Raw genomic sequence first — 23848 nt, 5'->3', positions numbered from 1 at the left:
GTCTGGGAGGAAAAGACTCAAAGCCCGAGTCCCGATAACACTGCCACGTTATCACCTGTCACGCTGTCACCTCCCACGGGCTCGCCCACGTCCCTGTCTCCTCCAGGGTCTCCCGCGTCCCCCAGGTCCCTGGCGCAGGTCCAGGGCCGAGGAGCCAGCGCGGCCCCCTCCCCCGTCTCTGCCCCCTCCTGGCTCTCCCTCCTCCAGCCTGCCCCGCAGCCTCTCCTCCCTGCTCAGCGCCACCCTCCCGGCCGGGGCAGGAGCCTGGAGCCTTTCCCTGGGGGTTACCCATTATATTTTCACTCCGGGAGGAAAACTCACAAATGAAGAGCTGGGTGTGGCCTTGTCCCCGAGTGGTCCCTGGCTGTACGTGGGGGCCAGGGGCCCTGGGAGGCTCTCCCTGGGCCAGGTGCTGCCCTCCTGGAGATCAACCCTGGGGGAGCGTCTGTCCCCACGGCTGCCAAGGCTGGGGCTTCCTTCTGTCCACTGAGTGGCCCCCAAGGGCCAACTGAACGGTGCCTCTGGCCCCAAGGCTCTGCTTTTCATTAAGTCGCTCTCGCTGGACCTCGGCCCCTCCCCCCGTGCGGACAGATCCCATCCCGGGTCACAGCGAGAGCAGCTCCCTGAAACCCTCCCCTCCCTGCCCTCCCTGCCCTGCTGGAGTCTCGAAACACCCCTCCTGACAGGCCTGGGGGCCGGCCGGGACAGTCTCCCCGACGCCCTCCACGACCTGGTCCATGCCTTGGCCGCACACACAATCCCGCGGCCGCGTTGCGCGGTGCTTTCTGGCAAAGTCAGCTCCGCGCTTCTCTGTGTTTAAACACATTTATTTCAGGAGGAACTTTACATTATTCCTGAATACAAAAAGCCCAGTATCATTTGGCCATAAATTGAAGGCAAACAGAAAAATAAATGCAATTAAAGTCTTGGCCTGGGGCCACTTCCTCCACTCGAGTGGAGCCCGGTGCTCCTAAAGCGCCCCCACCCCGGGCCCCCCAGAGCTTTCATCTTAATCCTTCTCTTTTGTAGGAACAGAAGGATGCGCTGGAAATTAGAATGTAGGTCAGGCCTGGGAGCTACCGGAGCAGCAGCTGCTACCTCCAGGCCCGGCCCACGCCCACCCCACCCCCAGTTCCACCTGCGTCCCCCAGGGGAATGGCCCGCCCCTCCCCGCGCCCCCCAACGGTCACAGCCGGTGAGTCAACAGGAATCTTCTCCCTCAGCCGCCCTGGCCCCCACGCGGCTGTCCACTTAGAGGAGATTTTCAGCTTCCCTGGCCAGTAAGACCCTCACCCCGCCCTCCCCCGCTGCCCCCTCCCTCTCCCCTGCAAAGCCAGCCCCCCCCACAGCCCGCTTCTCATCCTGTTATGGATCAGTGGGTGCAAATGTGTCCCCAAATAGAACCTTCCCTCCTGTCCAGCTCGCTTGTGGCAGCAAATTATAAGGATTTTTTTTTTAAATAACGAAAGCAGTTAGTTATAATTGGGAAGTCATAAAAAGTATTACTCCAAATAGAAGCCAAGGGGAGTTTCATCGGGGCTGAGCCCCCCCGCCCCCCCCCCCCAGCAGCCACGCTGGTTTCCAGGCCTCCCGGGCGCTGGTGCTGCAAACGGACGGACACGGGCTGTCGGGGGAGACTTCTTCCGGAGGCTTCGTGCCAGTCACGCGTCTCCTGACTCTGGGGCCAGAGGCAGCGAAGGGGCCCCGGGCAGTGGCCCCAGCCCCCCCTTCTGGCTGGCACTTGGGCTCGGAGGGAGCCCCCGCCGCCACCCTGCCTGCCCGCCTTGAGCCCCGGCTGCCTTCGTGCGCCGAGCCGGCCGCGGATCAAGCACCGCCCCCGTGTCTTGTCAGCCGGACATCGTCACCGCATGTGACACCAAAACTTGCCGACAAACCCCACTCTGTGCAAAGGTGCGGGGGGAGCCTGGACACCCTCCTGCCTCGCCCACCTCCTCCTCGCACACCTGGGCCGCCTCGTCACCACAGCGCCGTCGACAGACCTCCCTGCCCTCGCGCTGCCCAGCCCAGGGCCCGTGTCCCCCGCACACCGACGGGGGGCTGTGTCTCTACATCACGCACATTCCCTGTGCCTTCTCGACCCGGGCCGCAGCCCACTTCCCAGCAGGTCCTTCTCTTGCTCGTGGCCTGCCTCACGAGACTCGGCGCAGAGGCAAAGAACAAGGACAAGTCACTGCCACAGTGTTGAGCAGAAAGAGGTGCCGCGTGACACGTTGCCCCACATCCTCTCCCCCAGGACCCCGCGCCGATACGCGACTCCGCGATGGCTGTCGTCAGGGAGCCGCCCCTGGGGAGGAAGGTGGGATGAGGAACGGGGCTGGGCCGGGCCTTTCGGAGCCTGTGGATTTCCTGTTTCTTCGTCTGGGTCGGGCTGACACTCGTGTTCTCTTCTGTGTCTATTGTACATCGTTGAAAGTAGTTAGTCCTAAAAGCTTTAGGCAGGTTATAAAACCAGGGATAGGCAAAGTAGACATGAAGCTATACCTGTCCCCCCAAAAAAAAACCTCAAGTAAGACTCACTGCCCTGCTCCCCGGGGGGTTCCACGGGGCTGGGAATGTGGAGATGCCAAGCAGGACTGCTGCTGGTGGTGGGGTGCAGTCAGGCCAGGAGGGACCTCCCTGTGCAGCTCCCCACGCTGGTTCAGGGCCTCCTCGTGGCCACCGGGGTGGTCGGCCTTCCCGGAGCACAGCGCAGGAGCCGCTGTGTCTTCTTCGTTTTCTCTTTTTGAGGTCCGATGGACATGGACAAGTCTGTCCCTCTTGAATATCTACAACTGGTCAAATAAACCCCAGCACTTTCCTGACACGTAATATTCTACGGCCGCGTAAAAGGAATCCCTTTCTGTGTCCGCAGAACTGGAACGTTCTCTCAGAAGTCAAATGAATCATTCTGTGTGACTGGCTGACACTTGAGGGTAAAACACAAAGGGAGGCTACGTCTGCATGAACCTTGAGGACATGAGGCTGAGCAAGATCCGCCAAACAGAGACAGACACTGCTCGGCCCCACGCAGCCGGCGCCCGAGTCGCGGAGACAGAAAGCTGGCAGCAGGGCAGGGGGTGGAGCGAGTGTGGCACGGGGCAGGGTTTCAATTTAGCAAGATGAGAGCTCGGGGGACGGGGCACTCTCTGCACATAGACAACAAATAAGACCCTGCCCAGGGGAGCTTGGTTCCTGAGGTCAGGGTGTGGGCTCACGCCCTCCGACCCGGGGCCACAGCGCCAGGCCTCTCGATGCCCCTGGCCCGGGGCCCTTCAAAAGGGTGAGGACGGTCAGTGTTATGTGATGTGGATTTTACCACAATTTAAAAATTTTAGAGGAACATATTTGCAAGTGGAAAGGGATCCGGGAGGGAATTTGAAAAATCCAGAGTGAGGGACGGGAGGGAGATTTTATTTTCACCCTGTTTTTGCGGAGTATGAATTTCCCTGACTGCGCACGTGTGTTGCATGTAAGTGTCTCTAGCGTCAAAGCTCAAATAATGACAATAGTCAAGTGTACTTTCAAGGTATAGGTTACAGGTCCATCATGGATGTTTCCATGTAGCTGCTATTACGTGTTTACATTGGTGCACTGTGTTTCCATAGACGTACAGTGCATATTTCAAAGATATATTTAGCAGCGCATAGTTAGCCATCGGTGACCTAGTTTGCAAGACTAGAGTTCTGCTCTGTTATGGTTAAAAGGATTTTAGCTACGGGGAGAAATAGGATTTGAGCTTGTATTTTTCCACTATTACATAAGCAAATAAAACTGCCGTCTTTATTTAAATATTTCCTGATGATGTGTGAGACATTTTCTCCGCATCTTCTGTATTTTTTCCTTCCCTCTTTAAAAAAAAAAGAGAGAAACAATCACGCCCTTGGTGGGAAGGAAATTATGGCAAATATTAAACAGGAAGGCCTCGGAGCAGGAAGGGGACGTTTGGGTTTCAATGTGCTGGAGACTGAATTGAGGGACGCCCCGGCCCGAGCAGGCTGGGGGGGGCCTGGGTGCTTCCTCCGCCATCGCTCTCCACCCCGAGGGCCCCTCTGCAGCCCCTGCGGCCGGGGCCTGCGGGTCTTTCTGCAGCCCCAGCAAACTCAGAGCCCCGAGGGGCCGGCGCTGCTGGGGCTGCCGTGGCACCCGCGGGTCAGAGAGCGCAGGACGGAGGGAAGGCAGCCCGCGGGGCCCCAGGGACCCTGCAACCCAGTCCCTGCTCTTGGATTTCCACTCGGGGCGACACTGGGGAGTAGGGGCGGCCACAGGAGAAGGACGACGAGGCCGGGTGTCCGGTGCTGACCGTCCGGCGCCTGTTCCCCGGAGGCGTGGTCTTTGCAGGCGGCCCAGAGTGTCCCACTGGGTAGCGCACACAGTGATCTCGGCTCAAAGGGGCTCCGGGAGGGCTTCCGAGGAGCGGGGTGGCGGGCAGTGGCGGGGGCAGCCCCCGCAGCTCCCCCGGTTTATCTCTGGCAAAGGCGTCTCGTTTCCCGCTTACGCCCAGCTACGCAGCCCCTTTCGCAGACTCAGGTCTGCTGGCGAGAGGACGGGCTCTCCTCCAGACGGGAGTGGGTCACAGAGCGGCGCCTGGGTTGGCTGAGGGCCCGGCAGGGGTGGGTTCCCGGGTGCGAGGTGGACCCTGACAGCCCCGGCCCCAAGGGGCATCACGGGGCCCCACTTTGAAGATGAGGAGATGGTCCAAGTGTCCAGAGCCTCGAGAGGGCGCAGGAGGCGCGGTGCCTGCGGGCCCTTCCCAAATACCGTGCGTTTCTTCACTGACCTGCCTGCCTTGTATTGTGGAGACCGGGGCCTTCTAGGCAAGACCACCGCGACGGGCAGGAACGGCACCGTGATGTGTGGGGACGCGGAGACACAGCAGTGCCGTTTGCAAACTTGGGGTCTGTTTCTTGCAGGCAGCGCGAAGCCTCCCGGGTTTCCTGAGGGCTCCGGCCGCGCTGGTGGCGGGCGCGTGGGACTGGGTGGCGAGCGGACAGCCTGCGCCTCCCCGGCGGGCTGGGTTCACGCCGCCCCTGCAGGCCGAAGGGCGGGCAGACTCCCAGGACGCCAGGAACAAAGCAAGAATTCGGAGAGACGCGAGGCCCGGCCTCCGTCCCGGCACCAAGCCAGCCCTTCCTGCACCGGCCTCATCCACAGCAGCCCTCGCGCCTCTGCCCCTCCCGGGCCTCCCGCCTCAGGGCCCCGGCACGCCTGCCTGCGGCCAGCACGGCTCAATCGGCCTCTCCCCCTTCCAGGTTCACGTTAGCTGCCCTCCCCTCCTGGCCTCGGTCCTCTCGCAAGCCCCCTGCACACCTTCTCCTCGGGCACTAGTCCCGGTGTGTCAGTGTAGCTGCCGCCGCCGGGCCCTATTTATTGCCTTTTTCAACGTTAATTCAAGAGCCTGAAGGGAAGTGGCCGGCGGGCCTGCTCGCCACGCTGCTGGGGTCCAGATGCAGCGGCAGCTTCGTGTTCCCCACCCCCACCCCCACCCCAGCGGCCAGGACCCGGGACAGGGTGGGTGGCTGCTGTGGGCTGAAGGTCTGCGTCTCCCCCACATTTCATATGTTGGGGCCCCGATGGGACGGTGCCGGGAGGAGGGGCGTTTGAGAGGTGCTCAGACCACAAGGGGCCCAGTGAGAGCAGCCGTGCTCTCCTCCGCTGGCAGCTGCCACCGTTAACTCTGCAGCCAGCCTGGAGGGCGCTGTGTCCCTGCCCGCCGCAGAGGCGCTTCCGGCCCCAGTCCCTGGGTCCAGCCCAGGTCCCTGCACCCTGAAGCCAGGGGTACGCGAGGGGTGACCTGGGGATGACTCCTCCTCAGCTCCTGCCACGTTAGCGACTGCGAGGCCACATCCTAAGTGGGGGCTGGAGGGAGCCCCCAGTCCTGCAATTGGGGATCTGGGGACCGGGGAAAGCCCCAGCCCCGCTTGGGGGTCTGGGGACTGAGGGGGGGAGCCCCACCAGCCGGCTGCCCGGCGACATCTCCGCGCCCAGGGCCTGGGATTGAAAAGCCTCTCGAGAGGAGGGGCCCGCACCGCGGCGGGAGCCCCGGCCCGGCCATGCCGCATCCCCCGTCCCGGGAGCCGCGGGAGCGGGCCTTGCTCGGAGATGAAATTGCAGCCGTTAAGCTGATTTCTCCAAGGACGCGGCTCATTTCAGCATCTGCACTCGCTCCTCGGGCAGCTTCCAAAGCACCTCGGAAGGGCTTTTGCTAAATTGGAGGTCCCCTCGGACGCCCGCGCTCAATAGTGACGGCTTCGGAGCGTTTGATTTGAAAATCTGCCCTCACCCTCATCCCGCTGCGGGGGAGGCCGCGTCCCGGCCCCGGGGAGGGAGGCGGTGCGAGCCGGTCCTGGCACTGGGCCGGGCGCTCAGGGAAGCTGGGAGGAAACACAGGCCCCAGCAGTGGGGTGGGGACGTGCTTTGACCCCCCCCCCCTTTATTTTCTGTCCACGGCACTGCTCCTGCCCTCTGAGCCTCCCGCTGCGCCTGGGGACCTGGGGATGGTGGGCGGGGGAGGCATTTGCTGGGGGGAGGTGTTTGTTCCGGCATCTCCCTGCCGTTCAAGCCAGGCTGCCTGGTGTGAGAACACCAGGGGCCATTTACAGATGAGAGGAAGGTGGGGGCGGCTCCACATAATGAGAGAGGTGGAGGCCTCCAGCGCTGTCCCAGCCCCGGGGCGGCTTCCAGGAGCCTGGGTCTAAGGGCAGTGAACGCCTAGCAACGCCCAGGACCACCGCCCGGATTATCAGCCTCCTCTGGACCCGCCTTCACAGAAGGGGCCCCTGACCCAGGGCAGGGACGGGGACAGCGTGGGCAGTGACAGAACCAGGTCCGGGTTGTCTGTTGCAAAGCCAGAGACCTGAAGGTGCCAACTTAAGCCCAAGGGAGTGCGTGCCGGGGGTGGGGGGCGGGGGTGGATGGCCTGGGAGAGGCCCGCCAGCTCGCCAGGGGTGCAGAGACCGGGCAGCATGACCCGCAAGGGCCCCGCAGGGAGATCAGCCTCAGCCGAGGAGCCCCGGGCCCGCCGCACCGTCCTCGCCTTCCAAACACCTGCTGGCGAGGTCCCCGGGGCGGGCCACCCGGCCTGGCCACCAGAGCTGGCAAGATGAGGCCCTTCCACAGTCACGGCTGACCCCCGGGATTAACATCCCCTCCCGGCTCAGGGCCGGGGAGGACCCCGACCAGCGTGGGCGGCCGCTGGGCAGTCGAGATGAGACGCTCCAGCCAACCGCTCCTGCACCCCAGCCCTGCTCCGTCCCCGTCCCGGGGATCCCAAGGCCAGGGGGCCTGGCGCCTCCCTGTGCAGTGTGACGCCCCCACTCCCCCAGCCCGTGGGCCCGGCTGCTAACCCCGGTGGCCCTGCGCTTGGCGCCTCCAGCACAGCCTCTCACTCGGCCCTGACTCCCGCAATGGGGACGGCTCTTGTCTGCTCTCGGGCCTTCTGTGGGGGAGGCTTTCGAGGATTAACAAGGGCCCTTCCTAACCGGGGTGCCGAGTGCTCTGGATGCGCCTGGAATAGAGGGGGGTGGCCCCCCCACCTGTCTCCGGGCCCCGAGGTCTCTGAACTAGAGCAGCGTCCACTTCCCTGCTGGGCCGTGGCGAGCGGCAGGACCGCGCAGAACTACCGCCGCCCGCGCTTCGGCCGCCCTCCCGCAGAGCCGCGTCGCCGTCTCTCTCCCTTCCCTTCTGCTTCCCCAGACCAGCTTGACCCGCTGCAGCGTCCTCCGGGAAGCTGTGGACAGCGGTGCTGGGCGAGTGGGTGGTCCCCAGGGTGGCGGCGGGGGAGCTGCACGTGCCCAAGGGTAGTGGAGCCGCAGGCTACAGCCAGGAGCCGCTCCTGCCCCTGCCGGGGGGGTCACTCGTCTCGTCGAGTTGTTTTTCTGGGCTTTGAGGACAAGCACAGCCCGAGACAGATGGCCTGGTCACCTCAGCATGTCTGTCCTGGCGGGGGCCAGATGAGGGACATAGGCCAAGCACAGACGCCCGCGGGGACCGAGCCTCGAGTGTGGGCCGCGGCGTCTGGGAGGTGGGCGTGCAAGCACCCAAAGGTGCTGGTTCCTCTCTGAATGACAGGGGACGGGCCCTGCGAAGCGCAGCAGGGGGCACAGCAGGGGCAGAGCGGGACTCGCAGGTCCCCGCGGAGCAGAGCCGGTGGTGACGGAGGGAGAGGGCGGAGGTGAGCGCGAGGCAGAGCCCGCGGAGAGGAGAGGAGCGCAGGGCGCGGGCCCCACCGGTGGCCGGGGCACGTCTAGGGAGGCACTGGCCTGACGGCGGCTTCTCTTGGACACTCCCTGACCCCCAGGCAGGGAGGAGGGTGCAGGGTGACGGGCGAAACCTGGAGCAGGCGGCCGCCGTGGTGGTGGGGTGCGGGCGTGCGGGCGAGGAGGAGGCAGGCTCAGGTGCACTGGGGGGCGCCCCGCCCGGCGGAGGGCGCGGGGTGGGGAAGCCGTGAGGGGGCACCGCTCTTCAGTGGCGTGGCGAGGCCGCACCAGGTAGCGGGTGGTGGGAGGACGGGTGGGGCATGGGTGGGGGTGGGCGGGCGGGTGGGGGTGCCGCAGCGAGCACCCTCTATTTTGCAAGTAAAACTTCTCTGTATTCCCTGCCGTCCTCTTGGCCTCGGCAGTCGTCGCTGCGCAGAGACCCTCAACTCGTCAATTATAAACATTAACTGTAAATTATACTTTTGCATAGTTAATTCAGCCTCTTCATTATGTATTTAGTAGAGCTCAGCAGGCATAAAATTCAATAGCAAGCTTTGGAGCAGATCCAGTTTCTGTCTTCTGTGATATTTGGAAAATGCAAAGTTTCGGTGGTGGACCTCGGAGTGTGTCTTTCCTGGAAGGTCTCCAGCAGCTGCTTCCCGCGCCTCTCTTGGAACGAGTTCAACCCTTCTGCAGAGGCTGATAGCTTCAAAGGGTGCTTCTGCCCTGCTCTCCCGCTAGGCAGAGCCTCCTCCAGCCTCCTTGAGTGGAAATTAATATTAACCTGACTGGGGAAGGGGAGACAAGTGTGAATATCAGGGAACTCGGCTCCTGGAGCAATCACGCACTCATTATTCATTCAGCAAATATTTGCGGGGTGTTTCCAGGGGGTCCATGCTGGTGTGTAAAGAGGGGCCCCCAGAGAGCAACGCCGTGGCCCTGCTTTCATGGGGCTTGCGCCTGGGAAAGGGGACCCTTCGGTGTGTGATGGGTCACTCGGTGGTGGAGGTAAGTGGACCAAAATAACAGGGTGATGTGGGGGGGGGGTGGCCGTGGGGTCCAGGGAGAGCCCGTAGTGCAAAGGCACTGGGGAGAAGGAAGCTGGGGTGTTGGAGTAACTCCAAGGAGGCCAGAGCAGAACAAAGCGGGGTGACGATGGGCCTGGTCCCAGGGCCCTCAACAAACACTTGTCAAAGCGTATCCAGCTGCCGCCACAGGTGCAGGGGCACCCAGAAACACCTGCCCAGACACCCCACAATCCGTTAGCCAGCGGCCCCTGGCCCAGCCTTGACATCCAAGTCACCACTCAGAGTCCAGATGGGAGCTGGGGTGTGGGTGCACAGGGCTCCCTGCGGGGGTCGCCAGCTGATTGGAGCCTTGAGCGTCTTAAATGGACAAGCGTGTTGAATCAGCCCCCGCGGCTCTGCCCAGGACCAGGGAGTGGAGAAGCACCACGCGGCTTCCCGCATCACTGGGGTTCAGGTTTTCCGACGGAGCCCGGGGTGGCGAGGGTTTCACTGTGCTGGGTCATTGGAACAAGAGGTGTGGGCGGGACCTTCTCTGCCCCTGGAACACTTGAGCTCATGCATGGGGGTCTTCAAAGCTCCGCGCTTCTCCCACCCCCTCTGAGAGTCGCCTTTGGAGATTTCACTCTCCTTTGCCAAAGCCTCAGTCGAGCACATTAGTGAGCAAGCCCAGCAGATCCGGAGGGCTGGACTCAGGGCCCCCCAGGATGGGGACCACCACAGCAGTACTGGGAAACCCAGCAAGTGGCTGTAGAACCCCCACGAGATTTCTTGGACTGGGGGTCGGATGGGGGCCACCCCTCTTACACCCAGACTGCTGACACCCACCCTCTCAGCAGGCAGTCCCCTAGAGTGTGCTAGAATTCAGCCGGAATCTCAGCTGCTCAAGGAGGGATATAATGCTACTCCCGACATGTAAGCTCATGTAAGTCACGGGCTCCACCAGGGAACTGTGGCCTGCAGGGAAGATAAAAGCCCAGGGAATGCAGGACCATTGCTGTGTCCCCCACCTGTGGCCAGGGCGCCGTGGCCAGCGTGGCGCTCCACGCAAGGGCGGTGGAGAAGGACAGGAAGCTTCCCTGCTGCTCTTCTCACCTATCAAGAGCCCCTCTTGGCCCACAGTTCTGTTCCGCTTACCTGTGTCCTCATCAACCTCCACTCCGTTTATTAATTGGCTCTGCTGTCAACACGTACACAGCCAGGCCCCGAAGGTGTATTAAGTGTGCACATTTATCTCCCTAAATATGCTCAGCACCTCGCAAGACCAGAATGTATAGTCCCATTTCAGAGAGGAGGAAGCAAGTGCTGAGAGCGTAATATGAGTGATGACTCAAGGCTAAGTGTGGGGTCCTCATTCGGGGCTTTTAACTCCGCAACGTGTCACCCTCATCCATCACGCAGTAAGGAGAACAAGGGACAGGCCCTGGTCTAGTCAAATCCAGGGGCAGAGCCCGTGCAAGCTGGATGCCTAGAGGGCACTTGGTCAGAGAACTTGGGTGAGGTCTTGTTTCCCCGACCCGCTATGTTCAGCAAATCCCAGGACACTTGTCCTTAGCGGACACGGGCGTGGGGGTCCTGCCAGGTGGCTGAGCCAGGGGAATCAGTGTGGCAGCCGTGAGCGCCCCGACTCCGTGGGCCATTGCTATCGTGTGCACCCAACTGTGCTCATGTTATACCTTTCATCCGGCAGCAGCCTCGTGGGCTGGGCTTAGCCCAGATCCTGATTCTTGTAGAGATAAAGCTGGTCATTCTGAAGATCTGCCGCATGTTGGAATCACCCAGGCGTCCCCACGAATCCCAATGTCCAGACCAGGAGTAAAATTTCTGGAGTGGGACCCAGTCATCAGGGATTTTCGAAAACTGGTCCATCCTGTTGTCACCAACGCTGAGAAATACTGGGTTATGTGAATTGCCCTGGGTCACACCCCAGAATTCAAACCCAAGCCTTTCTGACATCAGAGCCCGCAGTTGTTTAACCTGCTCAACCCCATTTCCGCAGAGATCCGGGAAGCAGAAATTAGTAATAACACAGCAGCGGAATGCTTGGCGGCCACAGGGAGGGGATGCTCTGTCTAGCACATCATCCTTGACCTGCCCACACATTAAAATCACCTGGACTTTAAGGAGGCTGGCCTCTGAGCTCCGTCTCGCGACGCTCTGGTTCCGCTGGTCTGGGGTAGACCCGGGTTCCGAGAGTTTTCCTTCTGATCTCCCCAGGTGATCCTCACATTCAGCCAAGGTCGAAAGCCCCTTCGTTATAGGACGGGGAGGCTCGTTGACTTCCATGGGGGCTGCGGTTCTCCTTTGAAGTAATGTCGCTGGCATCACCATGATTTGCAGTCAAGTGCTCTCTTTCCTCAGCCTTCCGCGCATTTACACGCGCCTATAAATTTTTAGGCTTTGGGGACTGGGATAGAGAGAGGGGAAATGCAAAGTCCTAGTTCTCAGTCTCAGCCGAGTGTGCTTGGAAACAGGGCAACCTTCAAGGGCGTTGTAAGGCCAGGACTGGACACGGGGCAGGTTTCCTGACCCCATGCAGACCGGGTGAAGGAGGAGTCAGAGTCCTCAGTGGTTTTTTGCAGGTCTTTTATTGGGGTTCAGCAGGTACGTGGCAGGCAGGGGTGCTAGGGGGCCGGGAGGCTGGCAGGCCTCCCAGCCCCCAGCAAGTCTTCACTCTATCTGGGCTCTCTGGCGTTCTCTGCTTCTGCTTCGGGCTTCTTCTCTTTCGGCTTCTACGGGCGTCCCCGTGACACCGCCCTTAAAAGCACAGTCTTGGCCCAGGTGGACCCACTCCAGGTGCCGCCATCAGGCATGCACCCAGGATCACAGGGCTCCCTCGTCTATCCTGATGGCGGGAGGGCAGACAAGCCTGATTCCTTTTACCTCACCCTACAGGCATCATCCTCGCCTGCCCAGTACCATCATCCTGCACCCTCATTGTGTTCCCGAGCAGGGATGAAATAGTAACAGGTCAGGCCCCTCCTCCCCGCCCTGACGTGGGGTAGAGCGTGTGATCTCCACGGAGCCAGCCAGGCTTGGGACGCGGCGCGAGCAGTGCAGAAATTCAAGACCAGTGGAAGATTTGTTTCGGCTTTAACAGCGGCGTCCTGTCCAGAACCAGCTTTTGTCGCGGGTTCTAGTCTTGTACCTTCCTCGGCCCCAGTCGCTCCTCTGCGTCTTTGTCTCCCTGCTTCCCAGTAATGCCGAGGCGCTTATTGAATCCCCTCTGCCTTGTCACTCAGCGCGAGGTGATGTCAGCTGCTTGCAGCTCGCGGCTCACGCTGATGTGCTTCAGCAGCGCGGGGAGCTCCCAGGTCTCCAGGCATTGCCGTTGCTTTGGGGGGTCAGTGGGACTTTCTAATAAAGCCTTTCCCAGAGGGCAAGTCTGTGTCCTTTGCCTTCATGAAATTCACATGAGGTAGAATGAATAAAACAAAGCCCGGGCCGAACGGCTCTGCTCTGGAGCAGCTTTCCTATTTTAAGGTTGATTTCTTCATTTTGCGAGTCCCATTTCTTTCTGCAGGCATTAAGCTGTCAACAGCGGCTGATGACTCCGGAGCCGAAATCCCTTATACCCCCTAGCGGGGCGGTAAAGCCCTTTTGACTTCTTAACTCACCCCCAGACTCCATTTTCCTGCAAGATAGAGTTCAATAGCTAAAAGGTGGGTAAATTGGGTTTCCAGGGGTACAAACTTTATTGTGACTAGTGGAGGAATTTATTTGCTTTTGAGTAAGAGCATTTTTAAGCCAATTTTGAAAATTTCTTTCAAGAGTTACTACAATAAATCTACCCTATTGATTTAGCAAGTGGTAGTTCTCCAGTGCTCTCTGGAGTCACTTAAGGGTTTAAATTCCTCTCTTTATTACTCCAGCAATATCACAGGCACCACGCAGGCTGGTGTGGAGAGCCCTTGGACCCTTCAAGGCAAAGGCTGATCCGAGATCTTGGTTGGCTCGGAGACTGCCGGAGGGCCCTGGCCGCAGATTGCACGCAGGGTTCTTTTGGTTTTGGGCTCCGTCTGCCCACATGAGGCGTCCGGCCGTGGGAGCCTGTCTGGAGGGGCAGCTCCCGAGTAGACCAGTGCATGCCCACCTGGAATGGCAGAGGATCCCGTCTCTGCAGCCCCTCCCTCCCGGGGGGCTCCCGCACCAGGCCAGAGGGGCATGTTTTAGATGTAGGTAGCTTTAGGCATCAAACCTAAAGTCAGTGAGATGAAACCATGTCGAGACCTGCTAATAGCACGAAAGACTCACATTGACTTTTGCTGGTGCCGGGTTGTGTTCTAAGCGCATTGGATTTACTCACTCATTCAGTTAATCCTCCTATCGACTCTGAGAAACGGGGAGGATTAGCAGCCCTGCTGGCAGACAGGGGCAGGAGCAGAGTTGCCCGAAGCTACCCAGCCGGTGGCTGGTGGAGCAAGAACTTGGACTCAGGAAACCTTTTCAAAGCTCGTGGCTTAAATTGCAAACGCCCCGTGTGTGTACAGTCTTGGTTCTGCCGCTAAGGTCACCCCTCCTTGCTTCCTCTCTCCTTCCGTCCTTCCGTCCCTGCCTTTAGTCCGTCCTTTCTTGAATAAAATCCTTCCTGGAGACCCAGTGTTTACAGCGCGTAAGAGCGGACCTGCAGTTGTAGCAACGGGGTAATATGGACCCAGCACCAGCGCCGCTGCTGCCACAGCCCCTTGGAGCGCCAGGGGCCCTGGGGCCAATGCCTGGGCCCATCACCACACGGCATCGTCTCCAGCACACGCGTCTTCACCTCAAACCACAGCCCTGCTGCGTCGTGCTCCCTCCGGAGCAGAGCTGCCGCTTTCCCAGCCGGACGGCCCGTGGCCCGCCCGTAGCCGAGTCCTCCGAGCCCCTGCCGTAGCCGAAAGGTTAAAGTTCTGATATGGAGAAATGCTGACGCTCCGGGTTATTAAAAATACCAGACTCTCCGGGGTTATTCCTGGTGCTTCTGAGCCCAGCGAGGAGCCGAGGGCCAGGGAGCCCGGGAAAGGTGTCCCGAGGCCGAGCGGGGCTGCCCACCTCCCTGTGGGCTTTGGCTGCCGGCACAGAGATGAGGCGCCTGTGGAAACCCGCCAGCTCCAGGCACCTCTCCCCCCCTTTCCAAGGAAGTCAGCTGCAGAAAATCTGCAGTTCCCCTGCTGCTCTGGAAGTGCCCCGGCCCGCCCCCGCGAGGCGGCACCGCAGGCCAGAGCTGGTGCGGCCGCTGGAGGGACAGGACCGGGACCGTGCCGTGGCCTGCTGCTGCACCGCCGCCGACACGCCCGGTTTCTCGATGTAGCTCGCCTCGCTCCGGCGGGGAGCGGCCTCCTGGGCAGGTTTTCAAGGTGAAGAAGGCCGAGTCGAGGAGGGAAGAGCAGGGCGGGACCTGGTTGCACAAAAATGGACAAATCGGGACTCGGTTCCGGGCACCTGAAGGCAGCCTTGTCCAGAGGGGGACTCTGGAGCCCGGGCTCTGCCAGGACGCACCGTGGACCCGGCGGGAGCTGCCCCTTCTGGGTCGCAGCTGCGGCCCCTAGAAAACTCGGCCCTGTCCGCAGTTCCCAGAGCCACAGTTTGCCGGGGCAAGTGCACAGGCCGGGGCCACCTAAATGTGGGGTGCTGGTGAGAACCCTTAGTTGCAGAGAGCAGCGTCCCCATCGCTAGCCAGTTTCTTGGAACAGAGGGGCTCCGCTCAAGGCGGGGGGCTCATCTGAGAACCTGCCGGGGCATCGAGCCGCATTGTAGCTCCACAGCCAGGGCCAAGCACCGATGAGGACACTGACCGGCGCTGCAGGGACTCGCAGCAGCAATGGCAGGACCCTTTGCAACTTGCCAGGGTGCGGGGGGTGGGGTGGCAGATGGTGGGGGGGCTGCAGGCACACCCGTGCAGCTGCCTGGGAGAGCAGGACGGGTGGGGGGGTGATGCCTGCCAGAGACCCCTCCCTCCCCCTCCCTTCTGGGACGCTGCCTCGGCACCCACGGCTGCATCTGTCCAGGCCGTGGCTCTCAGGAGGTGCCTGCTTGTCCCTGTAGGGCCTGGGGACGCTGGCTGCGCGGGTGGGGGGAGGGGCGCGAGGGGGCGGCGCGTGAGACGCCGGGGGGCTGCACCCGCCACACTGGATTCACAGGGCCCGTCCCCAAGCCCTGGGGACAGACCAGATAATGACCTCAGGTCTCCGGGAGGAGAAATGGGCTTTATCAGCCAGGGGGGTGGCGCGCAGGGGCACGGTGAACTCCGGTCAGAGCCCCTGGTGAAAAGCGGAGCTGAGGCGCTGTAGGTTTGGGGTCCGGGGTTGAGAACAGGGTTGAGCTGCGCTGGCTGGAAAGCGGGTGAGGGGGAAAGACGTGCGGGCTCAGCTGAAGGTCGCGGGGCGCAGATCCCCCCCAGTGGAAAGAGGCTTTTCTCCCAGTTCCTGGAGCTGGGCCCTCCGGGCGGGTCCCGCTCCCCTGCTGGCTCGGCCTGCGGCAGCCTGGGGCTCGGTCGAGGTTCCCGCTGGGCTCCAGCCTCTGCTGTGCCCGGAAAAGCTGGTCTTGGGGAGAAGCACTTTTTCCTTCCCCTTTTCGTCTGGGAAGCAGCGCTGCCCTGGGCCACCAGCCTCAGTTCAGGCCCTGAACCCCATCGGGGTTCAGGTCAAAGGTCACCCCGTTCACCCTGCGGGCGCGGCGCACACTGGCCTAACCCGGTGGAATAGCTGGCGCCATCAGGCGGAGGCCCTGGCACCAGGCTGGGTGGCGCCGCCGCACTGAGGACGCTGCCCTGGCCTGAGCTTGGGGCCGCTCCCCCCGGTGCCCGGGGCCCCACCAGGGCGGTGCCCCATGCTGGGCCCTCAGCCTGTCGCAGCGAGGAGGAGGAGCCCCTCCCGCCGGACCGGCCAGCTCAGCGCCGTTTCTCTCGCCCCCCAGGAGCAGCAGCAGCTACACCGAGGTCGCGCAGATGAACTTCGAAATCGCGAGCGTCAGCAGCCTGTCGGGGTCGCAGCCGGTCTCCTGGCAGGTGGAGTACCCCCGGCGGGGCAGCACCGGCGTGGCCGTGGCCGAGATCTTCGTCAGCCAGAAGGACCTGGCGGGCATCGTCCCCTTGGCCATGGTAAGACGCGTGCGTCGCGGACACGCCTCGGCCGGCCCTGAGGCCGGCGCCCCCATCTGCCGGGGGTGGCTGCCTGGACACGGGGAGGCTGCACCGTTTCCCGTCTTCCCCGCCTCCCGAGGGGCCGTGGGGCTTCGTGGGGTTTCAGAGCTTGGGGCCCCAGGGCCGAGCATGTGGCCACAGGGCTGCGGGCAAAGAGAGGGCCGTGGCCGCGCTTCCCCGCCTGGGCCGGGAGCGACCTGTGCGGGCAGCCGCCCCCGCCCTCTGCCCTCCGTGGGGCCACCTGTGTGGGCACAGGCTGACTGCACCGTCTCCTGTCGTAGTGGAATCATGTCCCCCCGAAAGCCATGTTGGTTGATGTCTGAACCCCCACACCTCCCCCCCAGTGCCTGTGGATGTGACCACGTCGGGGAAAACGGTCTTTACCTGTGACGCAGTCGGATGCGCCCGGAGCCCAGAGGCTGCCTGCGGGGATCGCGAGCAAGCCCAGATCTAGGGGCGAGCAGCCCCCCCGCAAGCGCTCTGCTTGTCCCCAGGGTCCTCCCTGCCCACAGCCCCTGCCGGGGAGTCTGCCCTCGCGGGACCCCCATGTCCGGGCTCAGGCCCCGGCCGCCTGCCCTGCCCCTGTGCGAGGGGTCCCGGCTCTCCTCCCACGCGCCCCCCGCTCTGCCCAGCGGCTGCTTCACGCCTTCTCCTTACACACTCAGTGCTTGGACCAGCCACTCATGTCCAGCCGGGCCAGCTGACCATGGAGGGACCCGTGCTGCCATCCCCTGGGCTCTCCTTCCGTGGCACCCCAAGCTCACCCACCAGGACGTGACCTCGGTGAAGTGGGGTCCTCTCCCTGTCTTGCTCCACAGACGGTCAGAGCTGCAGGGAGAGGTGGGGGCCCCTGGGTGCTGACCCTGGCTTCTGTGGCCGCTGCTGGGCATCCAGGCTGCTGCTAAATGCAGGCAGGTGGCCGGGGGACGGGAGCGGCTGCTGCTGGCCTGGGCTCTGCGGCCGCCTGGGCACGGCTGTCACGCGGGTGATGGATGGCTCGGCTCTGCTCGGCTGCGGGGACAGGCGACACCTCGGTGCTGGAGCGAGGCAGGCATCTCGGGGGGAGCGCCCTTGACGGGGTTGGCGATCACTGTCTCCAAAGAGACCATGGGGGAGAGTATTTTATTTTCTTCCAGAAACTTCCCAGCCTGTCTCCCGCTCCTTTGCCAGCCTTAGGATTCCCACTTGTGACTGACTCTCCGACAGTATTTTAAGGGTGACTCTGATGCTCTAGGGCCATCGAAAATAAATAATAGTTTGAAAAATATGTGGGCAGGATCCGTGTCCCCTTGTCTCAGCTGGAGATTTACTCTGGGGTTAAATTTTAAAACCTCCCTCCCTCCAGCGGCCGGCAGAGATTTCTGCCCACGGCGCAAATCGATGACTCATCCGAGGCTGTTTTGACTTGAGGGTAACATTTCAGGGGTGCCGATGAATTAACCACCAAGCGGCACGTGCGGCCGCCTGCCGGGAGGAGGCGGCAGAGACACGGCGGCGGTGGCCATTCCGTCACGGCCAGCACTGTCCACGCTTCGGTTGCCTGGTGCAGGCAGGGGTGGGTAGGGCAGGGCAGTCGGGTCTTGTCCAGGTTTGCGCTCTCCGTCATGCGCCTGGAAAGGTAAAACCGTGCCTGACACTGACTGCCCGACTTCCCCGGAAGCAGAGACAGAGGACATAGTGGTCAGTGCCCAGGCGTCCCCCAGCCTCGCGCAAAAGGGACGCCCGAGCAGGGAGACCAGCAGGAGGGCGTCCGTCATCCCCAGGAGCGGTCTGCTTCTTTCTGGAGAGACAGACGTCTAGCTGCTGTTGACAGCCGCTCTCGAGGCCAGCGCGCCGGTGATGCCTGCCGAGCACGGCTCCACCTTCACCCCAAAAGTAACGCTTGAGCGGCCCGCGTTTCCAAGGGGATGGGCACAGCCGAGGGCAGGTGTCGGCCTAACGGCAGTGCTGCCTGCTGAGTGTGACGTCCCTGCTCCCCCTCCACCCCGCTCACCGGGGCCGGGGGCCAAGCTCTGAGGCTCCCGGGACGCCCTCGCAATGCCCAGAATCCCTCGCCTCCGCATTAAAAGAGAAGTTTACTCCTTAAAATAAAGAGCTGCGCCCTTGACCCGCGTGACTCGCAGGGAGGCGCTGGGTGGGGCGAGTCAGAGGCCGGCAAACCTGTGCGATTCTCTCAGGTGAGGGAGATAAAGAAATGAAACAAGCAAACTAGGTAAAGTGCGCTGAAGCGGGGCGGGGGGCCTCGAGCGCGGGGCGTGGCTGCGCCGCAGGGCGGGGGTCGGGCCGGAGGGCTGGCGGCGGAGCGGGACGCAGGCCTTGGTGGCCGGCACAGGGCAGTCCGTGCCCATGTCAGTCTTGGCGACTGCACACCTGCCAGCTGGGCATGCTGCGCCCGTGCCGCGTCCATGGTTTCCATTAAGGCAGCGTCCCTGGGCCAGCAGGTGGACACGGCGTGTTTCACATCGTCCCCTCCTGCGTGGGGACACAAGTGCACCCCTGGGTGGCCACCGCCCTCGGCCATGGAGCAAATCACTGGCCCCAGAGGCTTGCTACGTCCCTTGGGGCCTGGGGCCCAGTGGTACTCTGCCGTGAGGTGAGCTCTGAGGGCCCTGTGAGGCAGGCGTGGGCTCGGGGGTGCCGGCCAGCAGCTCCGGAACACGCTGGTCTTACATGAGAGAGGCCATGTCCAGGCCCCAGCCCGCCCCTGGACCCCGAGCCTCTGCGGTGTCTACGAGTGGGACACCCCCGGAGCAGGTGTGAGTGCTGTCGCGTGTTGGCCCCGGCGTCCGGCCGGTCTCACAGAGCGTCCTCTGGTTGTCTCGAGCAGCAGGGGCTCCTGCCCTGTGGAGGCTGAGTCCTCTTCCGTGGTGTGGGCGCTCGGCGCTGAGCCACGCCTCTGTCTGGGGCCTTTGGGGCTTCTGGTCCTGGCTCTCAGGCATCATGTGGCAATGCTGGTGAATGCAGGAAGCAAACAGCTCTCGAGACCCCAATGTCGACTATCTGGGGTGAACACCCAGAAGCGGGCTAGCTGGGGCCCACGGGGTTCTGGTCGAAGTGTCCTGAGGCCCTCGCAGCCTCTGGTGAGTTCCCCAAGGGGTTGTGAGATCCCATCCCACCAGTACAAGCCGCAGCAACAGTAGCCAACGTGCGGGGTGTTTACCCCACACCCCACTACACACACAGCACCCCTGAGCCTCTCAAGAGCTCGCTAAGGCTGGGGGTGTCGCTCCCGCGACAGATAAGAAAGTTGAGGCTCAGGAGAGGGACGCACTGGCCGTAGCAGCCGCGGGATTTGAACTCTGTCCGTTTGCTCTCGGTCCCTCCCCGCGACAAACGGAGCCACCAACGGGGAGGCTGCAGCCACATCTAAGGCGTATTTTGTATCCCAACCTTCGCCCATCATCCTTGCCGCCCCATTTTGAAGCTCTCTCTCCGGTCACTTCTGCCAACCCGTCTTGCTTCTGGGAAACACTGCAAACAAAATGCCCCCCCTTCTCGGATTCAAACATCCCGGCTGCACACCCCGCAGAGCAGAGCAGAAATTCCCAGAACAGAACTTTCCCAAGATAACTGTTTTCCTGATTTCTCTGAGGGCCAGTGTTTGAGTGAGGGCTCCAGGACGTCCCGAGCCAGCGAGCGAATACGTCACCCATGCTTTGGAGATTGTTTTTAATAAAGATTATTTACACAATGTGTTTCCTATCGCGGGACACCAGAAGGAACAGGCCGACGCCCGCATTTTCTGAGAAACTCCGAGGATCTTGCAGTTCGGCATGAGGGGACTACTTGGGGGTATTTGTCCTCCAGTTCTGAAGACTCTGGTGGAGAGTGGACTGGATGTCCTCCTCGGGCTTGTGAGTGGCCAAGGCTAAGCCACACGAGGGTAACGGACCTGTGCCCACCGCCCCACAGCTCCTGACATCCTGCCCAGCTCTGCTCTTTTTCATGTGTGCTAGTATCAGTCATGGAAATCCTCAAAGGCAGGCACCACTAGGACACCGCCCCCCAAAAAATGTGGTGTGTAATCCTGGGGAACCTAACTGCAGAGGCTGAGGCAAAAGCTAGCAGGGGTTCCAGAAATGAGAGCTTCGGGTTTGGTGAATCCCAGGAGACTCTTCTTGATGATAATAACTCACATTTGCTGAGCGATGGCCCTGCTAAGTGCCTCGTTTTCACTATTTCAGTAAATCCTCCAAACTCTGTGCCTCTGAGCCCCGTGTTATCTTGTGTTTATGGGGAGGGTGCTGAGGCCTGTGGGCATAGCTGACCAGCCTGTAGGTACACAACTAGCAAGTGGTGTCAGTGGGGTCTGAACCCACATCTAATTCCAGTGTCTGTCTTCTTCATTGTAAAAGCCTGCAGAGGAGGGGTGAGTGGTGATGGTGGTGATGGTGGTGATGGTGATGGTGGTGATGCTGGTGATGGTGATGGTGGTGATGGTGGTAATGGTGATGGAGATGGTGGTGATGGTGATGGTGGTGATGGTGATGGTGGTGATGGTGGTGGTGATGGTGGTGATGGTGGTGATGGTGATGGTGGTGATGGTGGTGATGTTGATGGTGATGGTGATGGTGGTGATGGTGATGGTGGTGGTGGTGATGGTGGTGATGGTGGTGGTGATGGTGATGGTGGTGACGATGGTGATGGTGGTGGTGATGGTGATGGTGGTAATGGTGGTGATGGTGATGGTGGTGATGGTGATGGTGGTAATGGTGGTGATGGTGATGGTGGTGATGGTGATGGTGGTGATGGTGGTGGTGATGGTGATGGTGGTGATGGTGATGGTGGTGATGGTGGTGATGGTGATGGTGATGGTGGTGATGGTGATGGTGGTGATGGTGGTGGTGATGGTGGTGATGGTGGTGATGGTGATGGTGGTGATGGTGATGGTGGTGATGGTGGTGATGTTGATGGTGATGGTGATGGTGGTGATGGTGATGGTGATGGTGGTGATGGTGGTGGTGGTGATGGTGGTGATGGTGGTGGTGATGGTGGTGATGGTGGTGATGGTGATGGTGGTGACGATGGTGATGGTGGTGGTGATGGTGATGGTGGTAATGGTGGTGATGGTGATGGTGGTGATGGTGATGGTGGTAATGGTGGTGATGGTGATGGTGGTGATGGTGATGGTGGTGATGGTGGTGGTGATGGTGATGGTGGTGGGCATGGGCATGGTAATGGAGATGAGCCCATCTTTGGGAATAGCCAAGAGCCTGACCCAGTGAGTTGGAGAAAGAATGGTGTCTTTGCTCCAAAAGGAAGTGTCGATAAATTGAAGAGATTTAGCTCCTTCCTCCTTGTGTTCTTAAGTTCGCTCTGAGAGTAGTTCCCAAGGGTCACCAGCCAGGACATCTCAGCCATGCACACCTTATGGGCAGAGTACAGCCCCCTGGCATGACTAACCAACCCAGTTAGCCTGGCACTGGAGAGGGTCCCAGGACACGGGGCATTCAGTGTTGAAACGGGATGGTCTGGGCAATCCAGGAGTTTCAGACAGGGAGTTGTGATCCTCTGTGGTTACTGTGAGGCTGTCTTTTGAGATTGGAAACTGAGGGAAGATCTGTGTCTGAAGATGAGTTGTTTTTGTCTTCCACATGTATCAACTGAGATATTTCATATAAATAAACCTAGAGTCCTGACTTCTGAGAAAGCAGAAGACCTGCCCACACCCTTGCAAGGAGCAGTTGGAGGCGTCGTGCAAACTCCCATGAACCAGGGTTCTAGTAGCTTCCTCTGAGTCTGTCTCACCCACGTGTCTTGCCTACCCAACTCTGTAGGCATTTCAGTTGAAATAATACTTGTTATTCGCACAGGCCCAGCACTTAGGAGATACTTAGCCATTCAGTTTATGATCCTGAGTAGTAATTCTACCTCTCAGCACAAGAGCGCTGCATTGATTGTCAATAAAAAGGCATGAAGTACTGACACGTTACGACCGGGATGAGCTCGAGAGCAGGATGCTAATTGGATGAAGCCTCGCAGAGACCCATGGATTCCAATCCCAGCTGCAGGAGACACCAGGAGAAGTGGGCCCATGGAGCAGAAAGCAGCTCTGGTTGCTCAGGCTGGCAGGCATTAGGGGTGACAAGTAGGTGATGGAAATACCCTCAAACCGCTTATGGCTGTGCTCCCCCTGAATCTATGTGACACCACTGGCGAACACCCCTTTAAAGCAGAAATCGCACAGCGTGTGAACCATGTCTCGGGAAGCTGTTTTGATGAGCGAGCAAGAGCCAAGCCCAGCTGCGGTGCACGACCCCGGAGGAGACGAGTCCGCAGGATAAGGAGAGCCCAGAAGGCTCTCGGGGCGCAGACTCTGCAGGCAGTGTCCAGGGGCCCAGGTCCTCCTGGTTCCCACAGCACCCTCCCAGCCTCGAGATGGCTCTGGCCACACAGTTCCAGCCCCCAGGCCTTTGCCAACATCACGGTCTCCACGTAAACTCGGGGTCCAGCGCCTTCTCACTCATCCAAGCAGGCATCTCCAATCGCATCACCCAATCCAGGGAGTAGAGACCACGCTCCCAGTACCCCTTGCACTTTGCAGCTGGTTGGCTGCGTCCACCCAGAGATATTCTCCATTCCTAAACCCTGGTAACTCTAACTGTATTTGGAAGCAAGACCTTGGGAGATGCGGTGAAGGTGGGGGTCGAGATGAGTCACCTAGATCAGCGTGGCCCCAAATCAAGGGCCAGCATCCGCACGAGAGCTGGGAAAGCAGACGGCGGCACACAGGGAGACAGAGCCGGAGGGACGCGGTTGCCAGCCGAGACCTGCCAGCCGCCGGCCACCGCCGGAAGCCGGACGAGGAAAGCAGGACCCTCTGCCTCGTGGGGTGCGTCCCTGCCACACCTCCATCTCAGACTCCTGGCTCCAGAACTGTCAGAGGATACATTTCTGTGGGTTAAAGTCCATGAAGATTTGCCGCATCAGCCCGAGGACTCGAAGGCAGGACGGGGTCTTGTTTTCCCCTTTCAAGAGGAGGGTGCTGAGGCTCAGGCGGGCCAGGCCTTGCCAGGACAAGGCCAGGGGCAGCAGCCGGGTGGAGGCAGGGGCTCTGGGCCCTCTGACCTCTGCTCCCGCCAGGACACCGGGCAGAGGAGGGGGCGGGGGCTGGCGGGGGCTGTGCGTGTGCGGATCCTGTCCTTGTGACCGAGACCCTCTCCGCGCCCCGCGGAGGGATGTCCCCTGGAGGGACAGTGCCTTCTCTTCCCCTTAATCGCTTGAAAGGAAGACGCGAGATCCTCTCTCCTCCCCAGGCTTAGATGGGACCAGATGTCAGGAGCCGCGCGCAGGCGGGAGGGACGGCCAGATCACCGCGCACGCTGCTCAGGGTGAAGCCGCGAAGCTAAGCCCAAGCAGAGAAAACTGCAAAATGTCTCCACGACTTTGCAGAAGATTTGCATGAACCTGCGAGTTCCACCGGGCAGGAGGGCGCCCGCCCGCCTGCCGTCTGGCTGCTCCCTCTTGTGTGGCCTCGCGCTCCGCGGGTTCCTGGGCAGACGCCGGCA

General features: G+C 61.2%; 1 protein-coding gene across 1 annotated transcript in view; it reads left to right on the top strand.

Annotated features, from left to right (window-relative positions):
• Window positions 1-23848, top strand: part of TMEM132C (transmembrane protein 132C) — a gene marked incomplete at its 3' end in the record, with an annotated part of 180460 nt that overhangs the window by 134412 nt on the left and 22200 nt on the right. The window contains exon 4 of the mRNA XM_084253164.1: window positions 16115-16298. Within this exon, the coding sequence (XP_084109290.1) occupies window positions 16115-16298 (184 nt within the window). The remainder of the gene's footprint in view (window positions 1-16114; window positions 16299-23848) is intronic.

This window comes from Talpa europaea (assembly GCF_964194135.1).
Source record: "Talpa europaea genome assembly, chromosome: 14".
Lineage (NCBI taxonomy): Eukaryota > Metazoa > Chordata > Mammalia > Eulipotyphla > Talpidae > Talpa > Talpa europaea.
This window is presented reverse-complemented; position numbering and strand designations above follow the sequence as displayed.